This window comes from Rhinatrema bivittatum, chromosome 11 (assembly GCF_901001135.1).
Source record: "Rhinatrema bivittatum chromosome 11, aRhiBiv1.1, whole genome shotgun sequence".
NCBI lineage: Eukaryota > Metazoa > Chordata > Amphibia > Gymnophiona > Rhinatrematidae > Rhinatrema > Rhinatrema bivittatum.
In genome coordinates this window covers 58,543,768-58,568,359 of record NC_042625.1, presented here as the reverse complement: position 1 = coordinate 58,568,359, position 24,592 = coordinate 58,543,768, and the positions used below count along the sequence as shown (strand labels likewise).

Genomic DNA, 24,592 nt, shown 5'->3' with positions numbered 1-24,592 from the left:
GGAGATGATTTTATGCCCAAAGAAACAATGCCTGAAATCCAAGGCCACTGCCTGGCTCTTGGTGCCCTCTTGATGGTTGATGTATGTTACTGTCATTGCATTTTCAGACAGACCTCACACTGCCTGATTGCACATCAGCAGACTAAACACCAACATCACCATTCAAATGGCCCTGGTTTTGAAATGGTTGATAGACCAGACAGCCTCTGTTGATGACCAATGCTGCTGTGCTGTTTGCTCCCAACAGATGGTCCCCCATCCTGTGAAACTGGCATCCGTTGTCATTACAATCCAATCTGGGATGTCCAAGTCCATGACCCTGTCCCAATTGGCCTAAGAAAGCCACCAAGACAGACTTACCCTGACATCCCTAAACAGTGGCAGATGACGTCTGAAGTTCTCTGAGGATTCCATCTCGACAGCAAAGCCTTGAGCAAACGCCCAAGAAACTAGCTCGAGAGTTGATGCCATTGAGCCAAGGACCTGCAAGTAATCCCAAACCCAGGGAATCTGCAGACGCAACAACCTTTGAATTTGACCTTGCAATCTCAAAATTCTTTGAAGTGAGAAATATCTTGCCCACTTTGGTTTCAAAACGGGCTCCCAGTATTTCAAGGTTTGGGAAAGATCCAAGTGGCTCGTTGTCAAATTCACAACCTAACCGACGGACTCCAAAATTTGCATTGTGCTTTGAACTGACTGCTGGCACGTTTCCCAAGTCTTTGCTCGGATAAGCCAATTGTCCAGATAAAGGTCAACCAGAATGCTCTCCTTGCAGAGGGCTACTAGCACAACTACCATTACCTTTGTAAACATGTGCGGAGCTGTAGCAAGACCAAAAGGAAGGGCACAGAACTGAAAATAGAAATTTATGGTGCACCATCTGGATTGGAATGTGGAGGTATGCTGATGTGAGATCGAGAGAAGCCAAGAACTCCCCTTTCCTGACCACTTTAATTACCGAGTGCAATGTCCCCTCTTTTAAATATTCTATCGTGCACCCTGGAGAGATGGCTGGGCGTGCATTAGGAAAGCAGGCACTCAACACTGAGCGCCTGTTTTCCACGCAGCTTTATTGTATTGGCCTGAATGTGTGAAGATAGGGTTAAAGGGGAGACCCTTATCTCAGGCTGCCTGAGCTTGAAATTCCAAAATGGGGAAGGGAATAGCAGTTTTGACTCACTTCTGCCTTTTTGCTGCATGGTTCTCCTGAGACACTTCCCTTTACAGGGAATCATTTGCTGGATCGCTGCTGTTTTTCGCTTCTTTGAGACAGCTTGTCCAAATGATGAAGTCTGACTGGAGCCCCTTTGGGATATGCTGTATAAACTGCACCACTGACAGCCTTGTTATGCCGGTTAGAGGTAGTAGAAAATCCCAGTGGGAACTGGGCCTTAATCTAATGCTATCTGCCATGGAAGGCTGGATATTTTCAGGTTATAGTTTCTTTGGATGCAGCCTTCCTACCTGCTTTTCTCCAGCTTGTGCAGCAGTAAGATGTCACTTGTTCACATGTGGCTTTTTTTTTTTTTTTTACTTTTTTTGTGAGTGGAGCTGGAGAAAGCCCTGGAGCCAGCAGTCCTTGAATGTGCCACAGAAGGGGGATGTGCTTACATGGATGGCAATAAATTCTAGTAAACGATAAGCCAGTGAAACATTCTTCAGCATTGCCTTATGAATGTTGTTTCGGATAGGTGCTTGATCTGTAGTGTATTGGGTCAATAATACTACAAAAGTAACTCCCACTATTTTGCCTCTCCCTGGTGACAAAGACCTTTATCAGTTATCAAGTTTTTGAAATCACTGTAGTGTGCTGCTAATTATGCATTTTTAGTTTGTGGATTTTACTGACTTCTGTTCTAGGTGTGATTAAGCATGGGAATTATAAGAACCAAAGAAGACAGCAAAGCCTAGAATAGACTACCAGTGCAGGAGGTAGAGGCCAGCTCTGTAATGAAATGTACTAGCTTCATTAAAAAATGGAATACACAAACCATTTTTTAAAACACAAGTTTGAATGCATTTATTTTTATATTGATTAGCATCAAGACATGTCAGCTCTCTGCTGTCAGGCTGAATCCTGCCACCAGAGACATTCTGAGGTCAATATTTAAAGCCATTTAGCTGGATAATTCACACGTTATCAGAGTAAATGGCAAGTTTTGAACACCCCCCCTCCCCCTTGCTTATCTGGCTAAAAGGTAGCTGGATAAGACATCATCCAGCTAAGAGACAGCCACTTAAGAAAGAGGTCTGTTGCTCCTGTAGCAATGCAGAAAGCTCTGGGCCTGGGCTGTGGTTACTGTGTATCGCAATCTGGGCTGAAGAATAGCATAGTTAAAGCTGGTGGGAGGGAAGCACAAGGAGGAGTATTTTAACACACAAGATGTGTAGGAGGGGGAAGGGCTAGAACTGGACCTTTTTTTTTTTTTTTTTTTTTTTTTTAATTAAAAAAGTTTTAGATCTTTTTAAGGTGGGGCCTTGGTAGGACTAGTTGCCATAGCTTGGGGGGGGGCGGGGTGTCATTCGGGTCAATAAGCCTGTGAGGTGTTTTGTTTTTTTCCTTGCAGCCAGATAACCTTAATTGGGAATAATTGAGCAAAACATTTATCCTACTGAATATCCGGGATAACTTGTCTGGCTAAAGTTAGCTGGATAAGTTATGCTTTCTAGAGGTTTTTTTAATATTGGCCTCTCCATTTTCTAATTAAGTAAACACTCTGAAGTGCCCCAGCACAGAAATGATACTTCCTCCCCCTCTGCATAACTATCATTCTGTTAACTGTACATGATTCATTGTAATACATGAAATGGACAATATTCAAACTGCCTGCATAGATGCAAAGTCCATGAACACACGCAAGGACTTACACTTTGAAACTTGTCACAGGTACAAAGTGTGCATGGTTACTTGTGCCAGCTTTTGGTGTGGGTATCATTTTTCTGGAAAAGTATGCGTGTACATTTGTAAATATAATTTATGCACATACTTTACTCCCTTGACCTAAACACGTGCCAGGGCATACTTCCAGTGTGGCTAAAGGTCTGCGTGCTGATCTGCATTGAGCATGGGCAGTCTTTGGATAGCTGATTTATGTAGGTCAAATGCTTTTTACTCATGGAAATCATTTTTAAACTTGCTCTCGAAATTACATGGGTTTAGGGCATTCACTGTGTGGTATGGAAATATCTATAAAAATGTAAACTAAAATAAAACAAACTTCCACTTCACCTCAGAGTCTAGTTTTCATGCTTTTTTTTTTTTCTCCCCAGTTGATTTTCCACCTTCAGTCCGAATACATTTACTGAGCAAGATGGCAGATATTGAGTGAGTATGCATTGGCTTTTCTTTGGTTAGGCAGCACAGGAACACCCTGCTGGGTTGTCTCTTGCCACTTCTGGGGTTCCTCCTATACGCATGTTCCAATACCACCTAATCTAGACTCTACCAGTAGAGTTCTCTTGTGGTTTTTCTGATCGTCTCTCTGTAGTTTGCATTCTTTGTACTGGAGTGTTGCACTGGGACGATTACATGGGTTGATAACAAGAGGGTTATTCTGCAGCAAGATGGTGTAGGCTGGATTCCTGTGAATGGGTTTTTTTTTTGTTTTTTTTACTTAAGACAACTTGCTCTGTAAATTTATCTTGTGTATGAAGGACTTCATGACTGATGTATGTGTTACTGCCTGCATATTTAAGACACGTTTATACTCAAAACGTTTGTCCCTTGCCTCCTCTTGAGCATCTTGTTTCCTCATGCTCTCTGCTGTCTGTCAATGAGGGTAACATTTGTGATAGTGCATTTTTGTGATGTGAATACCACTGCCAAACCATTTCATTCAGGCTGTTATGTGGCTTTTATGAAGCAATGCGTTTTGATCACTTACCAACTTGAGCAGGTTGTGGGCCAGGCAACCTAGAGACGAAATACTGTATCCTTCTGCTAAGCCATAGCACTCTCTAATCTCAACGCTTTTACTATTTTTGTCTCTCCCTCTCTTTTGCTCTTTCCAGGTACAGACTGGCCTCAGGGACAAGTGAGAAAATCCAGCTGAGCTCCCTTATTGCTGCCTTTCAGGTTACCCGAGACATGATTGCAGCTGAAGCTTAAATTGTTTTCAAAGTGGATCCCAGCATTGTGAGAGCATTGAGGCCAAAGGACTGGCCTTGTCAGCGTATGTGACGCACATGGAAATTGTGGGTAGCTGCTATTTTACCCACCTGCTGTACATAAGGTGAAAGGACACTGTCAGACTTAGAAAACAGGTTGTAAGATAGGGTAGTACACATGCACAGCCTAGGATGTTACATCTAACTGCGGGACCTCTGTATTGAGTCATGCAGAATACTCAATGTCCCAGTATTTGCATACACCCTGAAGTGTTACTTTGTTTCAGCATAGGAAGTAGAGAATCAATGAATAAAAAGGCTTAAAGGAAAATCTGAATACCATGCACTCTGCTTTGCTTTAGGACTTCATGTGCTAAGTAGAATTACTTAGTCTATAGTAATGGGAAGTGGTACTCCCTAGTCATTAAAGGGCAGATATAGCACTTTCTTTTTATTAGAGAAAGCAGCATCTTTTGTATTCTTTCATTATAACTACTTCTAGCTCTGTGTGATATTTTTCTGATTTCATCTTGTTAAACCTACAAAATTTGCCATAGAGGTCATCTCCGCCAAAGATGTTTTTTTTCTTCATTTGCTGCTTTTTATAAATTCTTAAGTGCCCTTGGTGACAAAAGTTGTGTGTAAATGCTTCTTTATGTGAACCCCTGTCAACCTGCTGTATAGCTTCTAGTTGATCTGCTTAATGTTCTGGTTACTGTCTTTTTTTTTTTTTCTTTCAATCATTATTGCACAATGAAAAAGACTAGAAAGCTTATAGTATGCAGGTCTTGTAGCTGATGTTATCAAAGATTAAGACAGTCTAATCATGTTAGCTACAGAAAGAACTCATGCAGGGCTTTAAATGAGTAACAGGATTTTGTGATGCCAAACTTATTGGGATGGTACTGCTTTATAGGCCTTGTGAAACTAAACAAGTATCAAAAAGATTCAATCTATCCCAAAAAACTATTAAAATTTGTAAATCTGTTTAATGATGTACAGAGTTTTACATGGCTCTTTTTTATTCTCCATCTCTAAGACAGGTGCTGGAATGTTGAAGGAATATCATATGCAGTATTCTAAGGGGTGGGTAGCTGGATATGATGAGCTGGAAGCAAGAGCTGTAGTTGAAATGATGCTTTTGTTGGATGTCTGTTTTGTGTGGGAACTGGAGTTCTCCAAGGATAAGCAGGATGGTAGTCCTCACACATGGGGTGACATCAGATGAAGCTTGGCACTGAAAACTTCTGTCAGTTTCCAGAACTTTGACTTGGAATACTAAGCGTGCCCAGCATGCCCTATACCATGCTTCCATGCGGGGTCCCTCTTCAGTCTGTTTTTTTTCTGTAGAGCTTTCACATTGCGGTATGAGTGAGCTCTTCAATTTTTTCTTTAAAACTTTTTCCCTGATTTTCCTGTAGTTTTTCTTGTGTTCCATTAATTGCAGGTCCCTCTCTGTCCCTCCCGTAGCCTCCTTAGGTTTCTCGGCATTTTTTGTTTTCTTTTGTTTCGAATTTCCCCATGGTGGCGGTGCCTTGGTGCCTGCTGGTCATTGTTGCTTGCTGCCATCATTGCCATTTTGTGTCCCTCTTTTTCGCTTCAAGTCATGGGACATCGATGAAAACTGGAAGTAGCCCAGTTCCCAAGGACCCCTATGATTTGTGTCTTCTGCCTGGAGTTATCGCATGATGCCTGGGGTTGTCACAGGTGCACCCAAATGATCCCAAAGGGACGACATGCCAGACTCAACAAGATGGAGAAACTCTTCTGGTCAGACAAATTCGAGGCATCGGCAACGTCGACACCGTTAGACCTTGGAGCCGCACCGATGGACACCATGCCATCAACATCAGTGGGACTATCGATGACGCCAGTGGATAGGAGCACCACAGACCAGCCAAGCTCCAGATCAAGGAAGTTGGGTTCCTCATCTTCGACCTCTGCACTGGGGAAAGACCAGGCCAAGGACCAAGGGAAGCCAAGGAAGCTTCGGCACCGGTCACCTTCGATGCACGGTGCCAGGCATGGGCATGTGTCGGCTCATGCCATGATACATCCGAAGTGACCTGCAGCGAGGAGTGCCCTTCCTCCATCAATGCCGGGGGTCTGTGATGGTCTCCACCGGGCCTGGTGCCAGTTGCCAATCCACCCCAGGTATCCAAGGAAGATCTGGCCACCCCTCCTTCCTTCCAGTCAGTGTTCGCTTTGGAACCTTTCGAGGAGGAGCTGAAGCCATGTGTCCAGCTGGTGGTGGAGTGGACACTGCAGGGCATTGGTCCTGTGGTACTGACTGCACCGATGCACCTCCTATCCGCTTTGGAACAGCTATTGGAGTGGCTCAATGTGCTCATCGGCGTGTTACTGGTCCAGCTGGTGCAGTTCCCAGGATGCCATCAATGCTCAGCAGGGCACTGATGCTTCCCCAACCGATGGCAATGGTCATTCCCAGTTCCCTCAAGGAGGAAACTCCGCCTAGACAAGCAGCGACACCATGGCCTGCTGCCCCCCCCCCCCCTCCCCCTCATATCCAGCTTTGCCATGGCCTGCACTGGGTTTGTCAGTCACTGCGCTTCTGGACGAAGGCAGAGCACACAGGGCACCACCCCGTTGATTACAGTGATGAGAGTCCCAGTGACCCCTGGGGGGATGATACTACAGAGTCCTCTGAGGGATAATCTGATAATCTGTTATTGCTCTTCATCCATTCAGACCAGTGGGTTATACATGTCAACCAGTAGCAGGAGACAGACATCAACAGGCTCGTTGCTGATGCCTTATATGCCTCCATGTTGACACTAGCCTCTCCAGCAGAGAGTAGACAAGCAGCCTGTGCTGTGGACTTCAGCCTGGTAAGACTGAACAGGAAAGATTTTGGCAGGTGGCTGCTGGCGTGAAAGGCTTGTCCTCCCCTCCCTCCATTGAGGGAGGTCCTTGGTGGATTTAACCAAAAAACAAAACCTGAGAAGAAAGCCTTCGCTCATTCCCTCAGATGTGCAATTCAGGACAAGGGGGAACTGCTTGCCGTTGTCCATCTTCTCCCTCCCCTCTCTGCTTATTTCTCTCTCAGGATAATTTTGGAGATTTTTTTCCCCTTCAAGTTCTTGAAGCTGTTTCTGCTATAACCATAAAGTTAAAAAAATAAAAATTGGGGGGGAGATTCTAGCTGCTCAGCAGTCAGATGAATTCAAGAAAACAGGGGATATAAACAGGGGATCTTTAAAGCAGTGAGGAGAATTATAATGTTAAAGTAATTAGATAGATGGGTCATATGGTCTTTTTCTGCCATCATGTTTCTAGTTTGATAAAGGGGGAGAAAATGAGGTTGTGGAGTAAGGAATGAAGGAAGAGATATAACAAGCTGTGGAGGGGAAGAAGATGCAAAGATGATTGCGGGGAGACAGAAGGAAAGAAGAGGGATTATAGAGTAATTGAATAATGGGAAGAAGACAGGGAGGGAAAGATGATAGTAAAAGGGCAAAAATATTTTCAGGGGGAGAAAAAGGTAGTAATAGAACAGAGGTAAAAAAAAAAAGCCCAATATAGAAAAGTTAGAAAAATAATTGTAGCATTTTTTTTTTAAAATAATTTCATGCAGTTTTGACCTAATATACTAAATTCTTCATGGGTAGTGGCAAAATTCTGGCATGAAATTCAGCAGAAAAATAATTGATCAAACAGAAGTTAACCCAAAAGACTGACAGAAACTAGCATCACAGCCAAATACTTCCATTAATACCTTAAAGGTACACTTTATATCATGAATGCATGAAAAGTGATACAGAAAACAATGTTACCACAGTAATGTAGACTTCAAACAATATATTTGTCATATGCTTTTAATTTAAATAACGTTAAACTGATCTGATAACACAGTAACTAAGCAAAATTACTATAGAAAATATATTAACTTTATATTTAAGGATAAAACTAGACAGTGAATTAATATACCATCCTGCAATTCTACAAAAATAAACAGTTCTTTTTTTTTTTTCTGTGCAAACATTCCCAGTATTTTCAGTTAGTGTTGTGAGTATTTTGAGCTCCTTATAAGGTAGCAGAAGAAAAATGTTAGCCAGTCAAATCATTCCATGTCATACATCTTCATTGTACATTATTTGATGAAAAACAGGCCAATGAGCACTAGGCACTAGCATTTACTAGAGAAGGTGTGCTGGTTTTTGCACCATTCTAGTCAATAGGCATTAACATTTCCTTTCCTCAGGTTATGCTGATAGTATAAGTGAATACAGCTAGGAGGCATCTGAAGAATCAGACCCTCCTCTGGCTTTAGTATTCTGAAGGATCCAATAGATATATACATGCGTGTTAGGAACAAAGACCAAAAGCTTGTGTCTTAAATGCCTCCAACTCAAACACATGCTCCTTTGCCTTTAGAAGTAGAATGGGGATGTTCAGAAAGCTGCAGAAAAGGAATTCTTTAAGGAAAACGCCTCTTGGCAAGAGCAGGAGTATTGACAGACATACTGGGTAAATGCACTCAAATTAATTGGTCTACATTTTTAAAGGAACAGGCAGTCTTGTAGTAAATAGGTGAGCAGCGTGATGGGAGTACTTCATGCCAGTCTTCTGTTTTGAATTCCCAGATAGATGCCTTGCTTGGACAGAACTAAAGCATCAGCATATACTGATAAGAAATAATAACAAAAGTGATTGGCCTAAACACTTCTGAATACATTCCAGACTGAACTGGCTCATGGAGCTCAGATTGCAAAACATACCAGCTGTATCAGCTGGTTTGACTGGACACTTTAGGAGTTTATATACAATAGCTATTCCACACAGAGTGGACCTCTACATCTAGTAGTTGGTCATTTTAACAAATGAACTAGAATACTGCTTTCAAATACTGTGGACTCTTACCAGTGAACTGTATTTAGAAAGCAGGTTTCTCTTTTGTGCCTGCTGGCAAAGATACTTAGCACACAGTACCATTCTAGGATATGGGACATTTTAAAACTCTTGATTACCATCATGAAATGCCAAGCTCCATTGCCCAAGTTACTTTCACAGTTTACCTTCCTGGCTAGTACAGACATTGGAAAAACACTTCCAAGAAAAAATAACTGGAGTAGTTAGCTGGCTGTTTTGCTTTTACATTTTAAATTTGGCAACCCTAAGCTACAACAGGTTAAAAAGAGGGGAAAGAGATATAAACAGATATATGCTGGAGAGATCTATTGCAATCTTTGACACCATTATTCAACAATAAGGCTACTACCACTTCCACTTAATTGTTAAAGCTGTTAAATGTCTACCACTGTTGTCTCTCCATAAGTTATTCCATTATAAAATATATATCCCACCCCCTAAATTAAATGCCATATTTTACCGCTTCCCAGATTACCAGAATGTCACAAATTGTACTACTTATATTGATTTACTCACTTTTTTCTGGTAGTTCTGAAAGGAATAGAGTTAATTTTCATTCTGAATATTTTAGCTGGTTAAAGCTGCAAGCAATTGCAATTTGGGCATTTCATAAGAAAAGCTGATTCCATTTCATCTTGCTATACCAGTCCAGTCTGAACAGGTGAGATATGTCCCCCATACCAGCAGACTCCACTGCCATCATCACCACTAGATGGTGCAGCTCAGAGAGAACCCAGTATATACTGCCTCCTGCAGATGATACAACTCATTGGTAGTGCAGCAGGATTTCTTGAAGAAGGCACTGATGCTATTTCGTGCCAGGCCTCTAGTAAGGCAGTAGAGCAAGCCTGCTAATAGGAATTCCCAGTCCCAAAGGTCAAGCTTGGCAGGAGTGGGTCATCTCATATTTAACAAATAGAAACAAACAAACCAAAGAAATTCAAAGAGGAGATCCTGATTTCCCCCCAACCCCCACTCCCATCACCTGATCATCTTTAGCGACTGTCAAAAAAAAAAAAAGAGTAATGGCTGAGCAGTAGGACCTGCAAGACCATTCAGGCGGTAGGCTTTGGGGGAGAGGCTATTTGTTACAGGGTAAGTGGCTGCTTTTGAGGCAGGGATGCTTTGAGCTTCAATCTTCATTGGAGCTGATCTGGGAGACATTAATGCTGCTGCGACTGACAAGAACAGACACAGGTGCCAATGTGGGGCCTGCAGCTGCAAGAAGGCCACATCAACCACAGGGCCTCTACTCAGCCTGCATTATGGCCAGGGAGAGTCAGATTAAGAAGATAAGAAATTGCCATATTGGGTCAGACCATGGGTCCTTCAAGCCCAACATCCTGTTTCCAACAGAGGCCAATCCAGGTAACAAGTACTTAGCAAGAACCCAACAGTAAATAGATCCCATTCTGCTAATGCTCAGTAATAACCAAGTCAACTTGGTTAATAGTTTATGGACTTCTCCTCCAGGAACTTGTCCAAACCTTTTTGTAAACCCTGCTATGCTAACTGCTTTAAACACATCCTCTGGCAATGAATTCCAGAGTTTAATTGTATGTCAACTGAAAAATAATTTTTGCCTATTTGTTTTAAATATTCTACTTGTTAACTTCATGAAATGTCCCCTAGAACAAATCTAGTATTGACCGAAGATCCCTCCTTGTCTTTGGAATAAGACAGATTGTGGGAAAACAGGTTCTATGACCTTGATTCAGAGAAGGTGATGATGCAACTCCAGCTGAAGAATGTGAAGATGTTTTGGCATGCTGTGATTAGAAACTGGGGAGATTGAGGGATGAGTATGAAAGGTGAGGAAGTATCCTTTAGAAACAATACTAAGCACCAATTTGTCAAAAGTAACCTGTGTCCAAACATTGTGAAAACAAAGAAGATGCTGGCCCACTGGGAGATGTGGGAAAGATTTGTCTGGAATGATATAATTGTCAAAAGCCCAGGAGGGAGACACTAGCAGGCTGCTGTTGCATTGCTCTGTGCCTGCTCCTTTGGATTGCGTCTGCTGACCTTGTCACTGTTGGAGTTGTTGAACCACTAATTGGATGCAGTCTGTAATTGTAATAAGTGGGAGCAAAATGCCACCTCTGGGAAGCATAATACGGTTTACAATGGGAGGGATAAGGACTAACATCGAGTGGACTGGTAAGGTTGAGAAACAGAGAGACTGATCACAGAACTCTGTGTTTTGAGATACTCGACAGCTTCTTTGACTTTGTCATCAAACAGGTTCTCACCTGTAAAAGGTGTGGCTGCCAATTTTTCGGGCACATCTTCACGAAGGCCGGACACTTTAAGTCAAGCAAACATGTGATTAAGATATCCGTGGCTGAACCTCAAGCAGCAGTATTGAAGACGTCATATGAGGATCTAGTCAATTGTTTGGGACCGTCCCTGGCATCATTGCCTATTTGCTGTACCTCCAGTTGAACATCAGAATTAAGATGAGTGCCAATATCTTCCAGTTTCTGGATAGTGGTTTACATAAATTCCACCATCTGCATCTGATGAGCTGCATTGTGAGATATGAGTGGCAGATTGAAATATTTTCTTGCCAGTTAAATTTAGTAGTTTGGGGGAGTCATTCCTCCAAGGTATAGATGTGCATTCTGGTCCTCTTTGCTCGTTGCAGAGTGATCTCTACAATGATGGAATCATGAGGAATCTGGACCTTAGAATGGCCTGGGCAGTCCTGTACTTAGTGTCTATAGATTTAGAAAATGTAGATTTAGAGTATGGTAATGTTCACATCTTACGATGAATGTCCATGAGGCTATCATGCATGGGGAAAGCTTTATAGGATTTTGGCAGCTGAAAGAACTGGTGGCCACCATCATCTGCTTTTAGGCCAGGATTGAATCTTCACCAAGGAGACTGAATTTCTTAACCTGTCAGAATTTGGGTATGGAATGTAGAATATGTTGAGGGATCAGGTGTAGTAGGGCCTCTCAATGGCTCTGGGGACAGATTGAAGAAAATGTCCAGGGAAAACAGCATGGCCAGATATATGGGAGAACAGAAAGAGTCCAGAGATTCTTCCACCTAGGAATCTCTGTGTATAGCAAGGCCTGGGGCCACCTTCTCATGCGACTACATTGACCTAATGTCCTTAGTTCTCATAACTGACTTCATATTTAAGAAACACATCCCATAGTGTGTGAATTGTTGAATACAAACATAATGGCAGAAAAAGACCATTTGGCTCAGCCGCCCAATTAATTTTTTTTATAATGTCCATCACCCCCTTAAAGATCCCCTGTATTTATACTATGCTTTCTTGAATTCAGATACAGTTTTTGCCTCCACCGAGAGGATGTTCTATTCATCCACTACTCTCTCTGCAAATAAATATTTCCTAAGATTGCTCCTGAGTCTGCTCCTTTTACCCTTATCCCATTATCCCTTGGTTCTAGAGCCTCCTTTACACTGAAAGAGGCTAGCCACCTGTGCATAGATACTTTTGAAATATTTAAATGTCTGTCATATCTCCCCTACCTTACCTCTAGGGGTATACATGTTTAGCTCTTTAAGTCTATCCCTATATGCTTTGGAATGAAGATCACTGCTCATTTTAGTAGCTACCCTCTGGACAGACTCCAACCTCCTTTTGAAGGTGTGATCTACAGCATTGTACACAGTATTTCAAATAAGATATTTCCAGGAACTTATTTGGGGCAATATCACCTCCCTTTTTCAGCTGACCATTCCTCTCCCTGTGCAGCCAAGCATTGTTCTGGCTTTTGCTGTCACTTTATCCACCTGTGTGGCCACCTTAAGATAATCACCCCCACATCCTGCTCTTTTGTGCTTAGAAGAATCTCACCTCCAATACTGTACCTCCCCCTTGAGGTTTTGCATCCTAAATGCATTACTCTGAATATTTAGCATTAAATCTTAGCTACCATTCACAAACTTTGCTAGAACCCTCCACACCTTCCTGGTTGTCTACTCTGTTGCAGGTTTTGGTATCATTAGTAAAAACACAAACCTTTTCTAACAATCCTTCCACTATGTTGATCATGAAGATGTTGAAAAGATCTGGTCCCAGGACTAATCCCTGAGGCACACCAATATGGATCAGGCTCCCTCACCTGTGGGATGCACTGGATCAGCCAATGCATCCCACAGGCAAGGGGAACATGTTATATTCTAGGGGGTAAATACAGTGGAGAACCCAAAGGGATACTCATCTGGCATCCATTATGGGACATAGCAAAAATTATGAAGTTTCAAAGTCCAATGAGGCTCAGAGACTCCTACTTTGTTGTCCTCGGCACCAACGTGTAAAGCTCCCAGTGGGGAAATGACTGTTGGCACTGAGTGTGTTCCTTTCTTTGGTGCTGAATGTTTACCCCATGCAAAGCAATCGGCACTATGGGAGCATTCTCAATTTATCAACACGATGGCTTCGCTGCGGTGTGTCAATGCCATCTTTTGGTACAGGGAGACTCTGGTACCAGCAGCTTGGTGCTATACTTCAGAGAGCCTGAATCACTTTTCTGTCATATCCTGGTGCTGACAAGGAACCATGGCTTCGCTCCACACAGCTGATGAAGTCGATTAAAGGAGAAAGTACAGATGGTTGCTTACTGAAGTGCTGCCCTTGCTTCTGAGGAAAAGACATGCACTTTCACTTTTAAGCAATGATTTGGAGTTGAGTCTCTCATATTTGCACTTGAGAACATGGTAGCAGCAGGCTCGAGGCAACATGTTACCGCAAGGCCTAAGAAAGTCAGGCAGAGGGTGTGCTGGTGTCGCCCCCCCCATCTTCTTGTCACAACCCAAAGTTTGAAAGGGTGTTCTTTCCTGGAACTTCTGTCTGCTTTAGATAGGTGGATTGAAGAGAAATCCTGAAGAATTATATCTAATAGAGGTGACTATTGGAGAGACAAAGTGACCCAACGGTTTGCGTTGGCAGACATATGACTGAGGGAGCATGTGCAATGGTGTTAGGGCGAAAGTATCATACATGCTTAGGTAGACTTCAGGAAACTGGTTATCCTTTGATATAAGCTCTTTATTTCTCTTTATTTATTTATTTATCTCTCTCTCTCTCTATTTCCTCCACCCCAGTTCATCAGCCCTTGTTAATTGTAACTGCATCTCTTCATCACGTTTATTTATGTTCTTGGTTGTATTCATCACACCCCTGTTTTCATGTAAACTGACATGATGTGAACGCTATCATGAATGCCGGTATAAAAAACCTTAAATAAATAAATAAAATAAATAAGCAACATGGAATCTACTAGTTGGGATCCTGCTGGGTACTTGTGATCTGGACTGGCCCCTGTTGGAAACAGAATACTGGATTTGATGGACCTTTATTCTGACCCTGTACTGCACTTCTTAACATACATAGTACTATACACTGTGAAAGGTGAAATTTACTGCTTTCCCATTATAGGAGCTATTACTGTGGGGAAGTGACGGACGTCACAGCCACTCAGCAGCAGTGCCACCTGTTATTATTACTCAAACCCTGAATACTCTGAAATATTAAACAAATGTTTATCTTTGGTAACAGTAAGTGAAAATCCAAATTCACCTGTGCTTCATGGACACACCATTGTGAAAGATATATTTATGACCATCATATAAAAGATGGAAATGTCTACTTGTTAATAGAAAATCAAGCTGGTCTTTTCCAGACCTCATCTTAAGTTATAATCATTGGTCATACAAATATATGCTCAGCACATCCCAATTAGCAGGTTAAAAGCTAACTTCAACACCAGCACTTATAGAAATCAAGCCGGTTTCATCTGCTGATATCTCTACGAATGAAATACTACTGCCAAATGATAAGACAGTCACACTACCGTTCCAAGAAACCGAAACAGGTCTGGCCGTGTCAGGCAGCTCTCCTTTAAGAAGAAGAGTTTCAAGTTAAGTTCTTTTATTTTTTTCTAAAAAAAATTGCATATTGAAGAATTCTTCAAAAAATATATTTGTATGACCAATGATTATAACTTAAGATGAGGTCTGGAAAAAAACAGCTTGATTTTCTACTAACAAGCAGATATTTCCATCTTTTATATGATGGTCATATATGTATCTTTCACAAAGGTGTATCCATGAAGCACAGGTGAATTTTAAATTTCACTATCGGTTGATTGATTATTCAGCCTTCAGTTTTATTTCCATAAGTTTAGTAACGGTAAGCCTATACATTAGTACTTACCAACTTTTTCATATTTGGGTACAATGTTTTGAGTAAGCCAGACCTATATTAGTGCAGAATGGAAGATGGAAGAAATGCCAGCGATCTGGTCATTGACTTATAGGGACCCCCTTATTTATATTCAGACCCTTTACATGCATTCTGAAGACAAGCCCTCAGGCAATGTAGCAGAGTGGGCAATCACATACCAAGCACTGCCATGCAATGCTCACTAACAAGCTATTGCAAACTATTTTCCCCTGTCCCCTTCCCGCTACCCTAAAAAAAATGTCACAAAAGAAAAGCATAATCATCTCACCTAAACATGCCCCTACATAGAAAGCTACCAGAAATTTCATCTTTTAATCCGTCTCTTCATTCAACCAGACCAGCCCAGATGAACGAGTTATGCCTATCCCACCGCAGGAGACGACAGATTAACAGATTTGCTGATGTCATCTCATATAGGCTCCTGAGCTGATCTCGGCCTCCCGTATTCTCCATCTCCAGCAGATGGTAGGCAAGCATATCCCGTACTGTGAGCTGAGGCCGGTTAGACTGAATGAAAAGGATTTAGAGTAAGGGCTGCTCCTTGTGCTCCCCTCCTCCATTTGAGCATAGCCCAGGGCGCTTCCAGATTGACTGGTTTGGGTTAGATGATAGTCAGCCTGCCTCCCTCCCACTTCCTCTTTATTTCTTATTAAAAAAAAAGAAAAAAATTCTCTTTGCTTTTATAGTGGAGTAAATAAAATTAAAAAAAAATAATAGAACTGAAGGGACAGAACAGCAGCAGTGGTACTCAAAGACAGGATTTGATGAGTCAACCTTTTCCAATCAGATCTCTGGGCGGCTGTGGGGTGCTTGCTGTGCAAAGGCGGTGGGGTGCAGTGAATCTAGGCCGGGGGAAGCTCTGGGTTTTGTTGGGCTTGTGCGGAGGAGAAAGATTGACTTTGCAGACATTTTGACTAATTTAGGGGGGAGGCTGTATTAGCAGGGCAGGCTGTTCACCTAGTTCCCATCAGCAAGCTGCCCTGCCACAACAGAACAGTGGCCCATCTTTGAAATGTGGCAAAGAGAACAGCTAGAGCTTCCCTCTCTGTCCCACAGTGCAAGTACTGATTTTTCATCGTTGGGAGTATTTTGCCTTTAGTGGCGCTGTACCTGACTCCTCTGCCTTTGGAACCTCTTCAGTAGCCTGGGCTTCAATGTCAAAATGTTTGCACCAGGTGTATGGGACAGAGTTTGATCCACTATTCACGCTGGTGCTTCCTTCTGCACTAACAGGAATTTTAAATCCCCGGCACACGCCAATACAGGAGATACGTGCATGGCTGGCCGTGCGTGTGCCGAGCGCATTTTCAGAGCAGCCTGGCCACTCGCATATCTCCTGGTATGCATGAAAGTGCTGGGCTTTTAAAAAGGGTGGGGGGCAGGGCTAGCGTGGACAGCACCATTAAGCACTGTCCTGGTGAAGCACATGCCGGCAGCCGACCGGCGCTTGGAATTTTACTGCTGCTTCTGGGAGCAAGTTTTAAAACAAAAACAATTTGGGTAGAGCGGTGGGGTTTAGGGGTCAGGAAAGGTCCCTCCCAGTCAGTTCCTTTATTGAAGCGGACTGGGAGGGAACTGGGGATGGCCTGATCGCGTCACCGCACGCTTATTAAAAGAGGTGAATGATAAGTCATCCAGATTAGAAGATTCCCCTTGGGGTATTTAAGGTCCTGAGGGAAGATGACAGTGAGGGTGAAAGGAGTATATGCTCTGGAAGGAAAGTTGACACTTCCATGGTATGTCTCTTCATCCTTAATTTCTCCGTCCTTAAGGGCATTGTAAATTGCTGTAGACAAAAAGGAAGAGGATCCTAATTGAGTAGAGGACATTTTATATTGCTATAGACAAAAAGGAAGAGGATCCTAATTGAGCTGAGGATCCCCATCATGATATAAAGTGTTAAAGGTCTTTATTGATCTGAAACAGTATTTCCAAAGGTTACATTTTAAGAATGCGATCTATGTTATTTCTGCTAGTTTCTCATGAAAGAAATTGCCTAAGATAGAGGCACTGGTTTGTTTAGTATCTAAGTGGATAATCATTCCTGTAGGAAGCAAGGCTCTTAAGTACGCATAGGACATGAGGATAGTCTGTGTTAAAGGAAGCCTTTGAAGCTTACGGCATGGAACCCCAGGTGGCTGCTTGCAGCTAAATTGTAACAATTTCTGGGTTACGTCTGTTACAGCACTTCAGGCATGGGCCATGGAAGGCAGTAATTCAGTCATAGATAAAGAGATCTCATTTGGAACAGCCCCTTTAGCTAATACTTCCTTTGCCTTGGTGCACTTCTACTAGGAGTATGGCTTCCATTGTGGTGACCAGGAGACTTCTATGGTTTGGAACTGGGCTGTAGATTTTTTCTAAAGCAAATCTGTCAAAGCTCCCCATTCAGGGGAGTTTGGCGAGGCCTTCAAAAGATGGCCAATATCAGGGAAGATTCCAAAGTAACTAGACTACTAGAGGGCAGGCCTAAAGGTACTTTGAAATTCTAAGAGGTTCAAACAGGGGAGGTATTCAAGCAGTCAGAGGTCTAAACCATTTAGTAGGTTTCACGCCTTTCGTTCATCCTAAATAGGTGGCAAGGATATAACCTCAGGTATGGCAGGACCCTCTCATAGGTCCTAATGAAGTTTTTCAGTAGATAGATGGGCATCTATTGAGTTTCTGTCAGAGTTGGGTCCAGATTACCTTGGATCAGTAGGTCATAGAGATAGTATGGATTGGTTATGCCTTCTAGTTTTCCTATCCGAATTTAGACATTTGTTGTTCTATTCAAAGGAGGGTGGTATTAAGGATGACACTCCGCCAGCCTCTTTTCATAGAAGCTATATGAAAAGAACTATAGCTTCTGGTTCCTTGGAACCAGAAGCTATAGTTCTGGTTCCAAGGAACCAATGGAGTCAGGCTTCTATTTACTTTGTGACTCCCATAAAAGAAGGAGCTTTTTGTCCTATTCTGGATCGGAAACAGGTCCACAAGTACTTGAGGGTGTCTCATTTCCAAATGGAAACCTTGAAATTGATCATAGAAATAGTGAGAAAAGGGGAATGCCAGACCTCCTTAGATCTTATGGAGACTTATCTTCATATACCAATAAGGAATATCAACAGAAATACCTTTGCTCTGAGGTGCTAGGGTGAAATTTTCAGCTTCAGGCCCTGCCCTTTGGGCTGGACACAGCTCAAGGACCTTTTCCAAGGTAATGGTAGTGGCAGTAGCTTTGGGAAATAATTTTGGTTCATCCTTATCTGGACAATTGGTTTGAGCAACGGCTGACCAGTTGTAGGAGCTGGAGTGGGTGGTGAACTTCTCCAAGAGTAGTTTGACATGAGGCTGTGTTATGTTCATTGGATGGGACAAAGATTTCAGAAACTACAGCAGCAGGTTCATTGCTTGCTTACAGGAATTTGATGATATGCAGTTATCTTGAGCTCTTGGGCTCCACAGTGATGGCTTTGGATCTGGTGCTGTGGCAACAGCACACATAATACCTCATTAGAAAGGCTGTAGGCCAGATGAAATCCTCAGTCACAGGAGTACTTTGTGTGATTCCCTGTTCCAAAACAGAGAGATTTTGAAGTAATTGCTGTATACCAGGAATCTGGAGAAGAGCATATCTTGCATCTCTGTCTTGGGTGACTGTGGCAACAGATGGACAACCTTGGTCAGGCTGCCCAGAGAGTCTGGTCTATCAATCATCTGGAAACCAAGGTGATTGTGTTGTTTTTCTGCACTTTGTTTCTCTTCTCAAGATCCTGACTGCCTGATCTCTATCAGACAATGCAACTATAGTAGCATATGTCTCTCAAGGGAGCACCATAAATCCTCAAATATTGGAGGAAATGGAACTATTGTTGGACAGATAAGAATGTAAGTAATTTCAGGTTTACAAAATCAAATTCACCCCCCACTTGTCTACATAAGCCTGGATAAGATAAGTACTGGTGCTTGAATGATATTGATTATACAAGATTGTATATAGTTTTGTTTTTTTTTTTTTAAACATAATACAGTTTGGCTGCATTGCAACTAGAAGAGGAAGCCATTTTTTTGGGATCTAAAAGTTAATATAAGCAAATACAGGAGTTGCTGAGATTGGTCAAAGCAATGGTTATGTTGAAATGGACAGGTATATAGGGGTTTTGTTTTGTTTTTTTTTTTTTTACAGTGAAGGCAGCTCCAGGTGCCTAGATGCACTGTTAAAGATTGTCATTTTGACATTCAATGGGTGCGCTATTTGAGGTTTTCCACTTTTTTTTTAAACCATTGCTTAAAATACAGGGGCTAGCTGGTTGACTTCTGTTATGTTTTTTTGCTATATTTGAAAATAAAAATTAAAATCTCAAACAGCTTTTGCATAGACAAGTGGGGGGTGTATTTGATTTCATAACAGTGTGTTGGGAGTACACTTCTGAGTCAGTCTTTTTTTACAGTAATTTCAGTGTCACATTTAGCTGGAGTGGAAAACATTCAGTTGGACTTTCTCAGTCACAATTTCTTAGACCCTGAAGAATAGGTACTATCCCAAGAAGCATTCAATCAGATTGTGCGCAAGTGGGGGGAACGTCTGATGGATCTAAAGGTGACCAGCAAAATTCAAAAGTGCAAAGGTTTTTCAATCAGATGAAGAAATGGGTGTTATTCAGACTGGATGCCTTCATTCTGGAATGACCATCAGAAGCAGTGCTATACATCAGAGGTGGCCAATTTCAGTCTTCAAGAGCCACCAACAGGCCTGGTTTTCAGGATATCCACAATGAATATGCAAGAGGTTTGGATACAATGGAGGCAGTGCATGCAAATTTCTTTCATGCATATTCATTATAGATATTCTGAAAACCAGGCCTGTTGGTGGCTCTTGAGAACTGGAGTTAGCCACTCTTACTATATGTGTTTTCTATGTGGCCTCTCATGGGCAGACTTCCGCAGAGGATCTCAGAACATCGAGTGCTTGTAATTGTAGTGGCTCCAGACTGGCTAAGGTGTTACTGGTCAAGTTATTGGACAAGGAGCTCTTACAGCTGTTTCAGCATAGGGACCTGTTGTCTCAAGATCTGGATCAATTTTGTTTTATAGCCTGGTCCTTGAGATGTCGAGTGACCAGGAAGAGTTAGTCTCAGGAAGTGGTGGATACACTCTACTTCCATGGCCGATATGAGAATTGAGTGAGTTTTTGTAGCAGTGGTGTTCAGGAACATGGATCGTACCTAGGGTCGCTTCTATGCCTTACATTCAGTGGTGTTCAGGAACATGGATCGTACCTAGGGTCGCTTCTATGCCTTACATTCAGGCCAATTCAGTACAATGCGCTCAGGCCAAGCGCACCTTTAGCCCCCGTTTAGACGCATGTTTTTGATGCGCTATTATTACCCCTTATACAGTAAGGGGTAATAGCGCGTGGAAAATGTGTGTCCAACCCCCCCCCAGAAACTAATAGCGCCCTCAACATGCAAATGCATATTGATGAGCCTATTAGTTAGTCTCGCTCAATACAGAAAGTAAAATGTGTAGCCAAGCCACACATTTTACTCTCAGAAATTAACTCCTGCCAAAGACAGGAGTTAATTTTGGCCCGCACCAGGAAAGTGCTCCCTCCGACTCCCTATCATAGCGATATTAAGTCGGAGGCCCCAAAAAAAAAAAAAAAATTAAATCTTTAAAAAATAAATTAATCTGCCCGCGGGTTGGAAAACGGATGCTCAATTTTGCCGGTGTCCGTTTTCCGAACCCGTGGCTGTCAGCGGGTACGACAACAGATACCAGTAAAATTAAGCATCGGCTGTCAAACCTGCTGACAGCCTCCTTTATTAGCACAGGCCCTCATTTGCATAGTGAATCGCACACCCAGGAGAGTGGGCGCTCGCTTCAGAGCACCGGCTCTCCCGCACATTTTACTGAATTGGCCTGATTATAATTATCTTACAAAGGTTGGGCTAAGCGACAGCTATCTCTTGCCATAGAAGTTGAATAACCTTTAACTTTTCATATGGATGTTTTTAATTTTCCTTAGAAGAGTCAGGTTTATTAAGCTTCTGGTGAAGGATCCTGTTCCTGCTTGGGGGTCTTAATTTAGGGTTTTCTTTGCAGGTTTTTCATTTGAGCCTATCGAGATTTCATTGAAACTTCTTACGCTGAAGATGGTCTTTTTGAGGCTATCTGTTCTGCCAGAAAGATTTCAGAGTTGCAGGCTATTTTTTGTAGAGAACAATGTTTTTGATGTTTGAGAGGGATAAAAGTTTCATATGATGCTTTCCTCTCCCCCCCAAAAAAAAACAAACCAAAAATGGTTACAGCCTTCCATTTTAACCAATTGGTATGCCTGTTTACCTTTGGTAAAGATTCTGCTGAGAAACAGTATTCACAGTTCCATCATTTGGATGTGAGAAGGATTCTCTTGCAGAATCTGTAAGTCACAAATGCTTTCAGGACATTGCATCATCCTTTTATTTTTTTCAGTTGTTCAAGTAAGGGAAAAGCAGCAACCACATCTGCTTTAGCTCATTGGATCAAGGAAGTAATTACTTGAGCTTACATGGATAAGGGCAATGGTTTGCCCAGGAAGATCAGAATGCATTCCACTAGGACTCAGGTGCCATCAGGAGCAGAACTCTGCTTGGTTTCTTTTCAGAAGATTTATAAAACATTCTTTACATTCTCTCTCAAAAAATTATAGTTTGGTTGTGCAGGGCATGGGGAAAGACTTCTCCTTTGCTTCAGTGATATTAAAGAGTGGGTTTGGCAGTATCCTGCCCATGTCAGAAATAGCTTGAGTACATCCCATTCATCTGGACTGGTCTGGCTAGATGAGGAGTAGAGAGAAATTTGCTTTTACCTGGTAATTTCCTTTCCTTGAATTCAGCCAGACCAGTGCAAAACCCTCCCTGCTGTGCCACTTTTTTTTTAAAATCACACCATTGATGATTAAGGAGAAAAAAATATACCGTATTTCTTCGATTCTAAGATGCACCTTTTTTCCCCACATAAACAACTCTAAAAACAAGGTGCATCTTTACATCTTTGTTAATAAATATATCTTAGAATCGTGGGTGTGTTTTAGAATCACAGTTTTTCCAAATTTTCCCATGCTTTGCAAACAGCACCACGTTTGTTTTTACACGGAAACCCCACCGCCAAGTTTTACCATTATTGCTCCACTTTGTTCCATTGTTGAATAAAGTGGTGCACTTTCCAAGCGTGGAGCCACCATTATTTAATTATTGTGGCGCTCGCTCAGCAACAACTACTGATAGGAAGTTTCAGTTGTTTGAAACCACCTACGTAAAAAGTTGAGTACCGGTAATTGAATTTCTTTCATTTTGATCCCTTGTTGCACATCAAATGTTGGCACAAAGATTGCACTACAAAGCCGCATTGAAACAAAAAGTTATTGTATATGCAGAAGAACATGGAAATAGAGCTGCAAGTCGACATTTTGACATTAGTGAAGCAATTGCTCGTTGTTGTAGAAATGATCGCAATTCCATATTCTCGAACAAAGCAACAACCAAGTGCTTTACAGGGCCTAAGAAAAGAAGATTTCCACAAGTCGATCAAGCTGTGGTACATTTTGTAATGCAGACATGCGCAAAAGAATTACCCATCACTCGACAAGTCATGCAACTGAAAGCCGTAGAAATCACCAAGTCCCTTGGAATAGAAGAAACAATTTTTAAAGGCTTTCCGGGCTGGTATGACAGATTTATGCATCATAGTAGATTATCATTAAGACACCGAACATCTATCTGTCAAAAAATTCCTGCATACTTTGAACAGAATTTGATTAACTTTCAGTAACATATGATCAAACTAAGGGAAAAAAAAAAGTAAATATGAGTTCAGTCAAATTGGAATTGCTGACGAAACACTGGTCTTCTTTGATACACCTCAAAATTACACCGTCAATGCTAAAGGTGCTAAAGAAGTCAAGATTATAAGTACTGGCTATGAAAAACAGCGTATCACTGATGTTATGCCTCACCACTGATGGTCATAAGTTGCCACCATATTTAATTTTAAATCGAAAAAGCATACCGAAGAATGACATTTTCCTAAAGATGTTATTGTGCGTACACAAAAAAGAAGGATGAATGATGGCAGAGCTTATGGAAGACTGGCTAAGAGTTGTGTGGAATAGATGTCCTGGATGTCTTTTTAACCCTCTTAACATGCTAGTACTTGAGCATTTAGGGGACATTTGTCCGACCAGGTGAAAAATAAAATCGTGCAAAAACGTGGTGACTTGGTTGTGATTCCTGGTGACATGACTAGCCAATTACAGCCACTCGATGTTTCAGTCAACAAACCATTTAAGGATTACTTGAGAAAGGAATATGAATCCTGGCTGTTAACTGACAACTTTCTGGAAAAATTAAGAAAGCACCAGCATCAAAATTGGCAGAATGGGTATCAACAGCTTGGAAGCTAATCCCACAAAGAATAGTGGCAGCACTCATTTTTAAAATGTTGCATCACTAACACTCTCAATGGCTCAGAAGAGTATATTTTATGGGATAATGAAGATATAGAGGTTTCAGAATCTGACTCTGATGAATCTGTCTTGTGTATGGATTTGGAAGGATGAAATTAATACCGTAAGATACCTGTCCTAGAATTTTGTACCGTATTTTTCTTTTTGTAACATTGTTTATTGTAGTGTGTTTCAGTATTCTTTTTGTATCGAATTCTATTACCATATATTAAAAATATTTGTTAGATAGACCGGTATTTTAGAGTTTCATTTTATTCTTAGAATCATTCTTAGGAATTTATAGAATTTTTTAGAATGATATGTCTAAAATTTTAAAAGATAAAGAGAAATTTATTTTTTCTTTAAGCAAAGCTTTTTTAATTGGTGGTACTGAAATTAGTGTGCGTCTTACAATCGATGGCATCGAAGAAATATGGGGCAGGATTTTTAAACCTACGTGTGTGGCCTACATTTGTGCGCACTACCCGGCGCGCCCAAATGTACGCCCGATTTTATAACATGCACACGCAGCCACATGCATGTTATAAAATCAGGGGTCAGTGTACGCAAGGGGGTGCATATTAATCGACCTTACGCATGCCGAGCCCTCAGGGAGACCAGCTGGCTTTCCCCGTTCCCTCCCTTGGAGGGAGTTTTCCTTCCCTCCCCTCCCTGTCCGCCGCCCCAGCCCGAACAAAAAAAAACCCGGTACCTATATTTCCGAAGTTATGCCTGTCAGCCAAGTGCTGGTGCACGATCCCAGGGCCCAGCAGCAATGGAGAGACCTCTGGCCACGCCCACACCCCACCCCCGGACCGCCCCGTCCATTTTTTCAAGTCCCGGGACTTACACGTGTGCCACCGGGCCTTTTGAAAATAGGCCCGGCCCGCATAGGC

General features: G+C 42.0%; 2 protein-coding genes and 1 long non-coding RNA gene across 6 annotated transcripts in view; 1 reads left to right on the top strand and 2 right to left on the bottom strand.

Annotated features, from left to right (window-relative positions):
• The window catches only part of RFC5 (replication factor C subunit 5), a 69,987-nt gene extending 64,878 nt beyond the window's left edge, over positions 1-5,109 (top strand). For both annotated transcript variants that reach the window (XM_029619558.1, XM_029619557.1), the window contains exons 10-11: positions 3,274-3,328; positions 4,015-5,109. In XM_029619558.1, the coding sequence (XP_029475418.1) occupies positions 3,274-3,328; positions 4,015-4,111 (152 nt within the window). In that variant the 3' untranslated portion in view covers positions 4,112-5,109. The remainder of the gene's footprint in view (positions 1-3,273; positions 3,329-4,014) is intronic.
• WSB2 (WD repeat and SOCS box containing 2) overlaps positions 1-24,592 on the bottom strand; it is a 126,264-nt gene that overhangs the window by 26,493 nt on the left and 75,179 nt on the right. Inside the window, exon 9 of one of the 3 annotated variants that reach the window (XM_029619553.1) lies at positions 6,644-7,226. The exons of 1 other annotated variant lie outside the window; for it this stretch is intronic. In XM_029619553.1, coding sequence (XP_029475413.1) covers positions 7,163-7,226 — 64 coding nt within the window. In that variant the 3' untranslated portion in view covers positions 6,644-7,162. Of the gene's footprint in view, positions 1-6,643; positions 7,227-8,049; positions 8,756-24,592 lie in introns of those variants that run through there. One more of the 3 variants, XM_029619555.1, reaches the window with a different exon arrangement.
• On the bottom strand, positions 19,178-20,634 carry LOC115100742. The gene is made up of 2 exons (XR_003859182.1): positions 20,491-20,634; positions 19,178-20,436 (listed from the first exon to the last, which is right to left on the bottom strand). It is a non-coding gene; the product is annotated as an uncharacterized LOC115100742 (long non-coding RNA).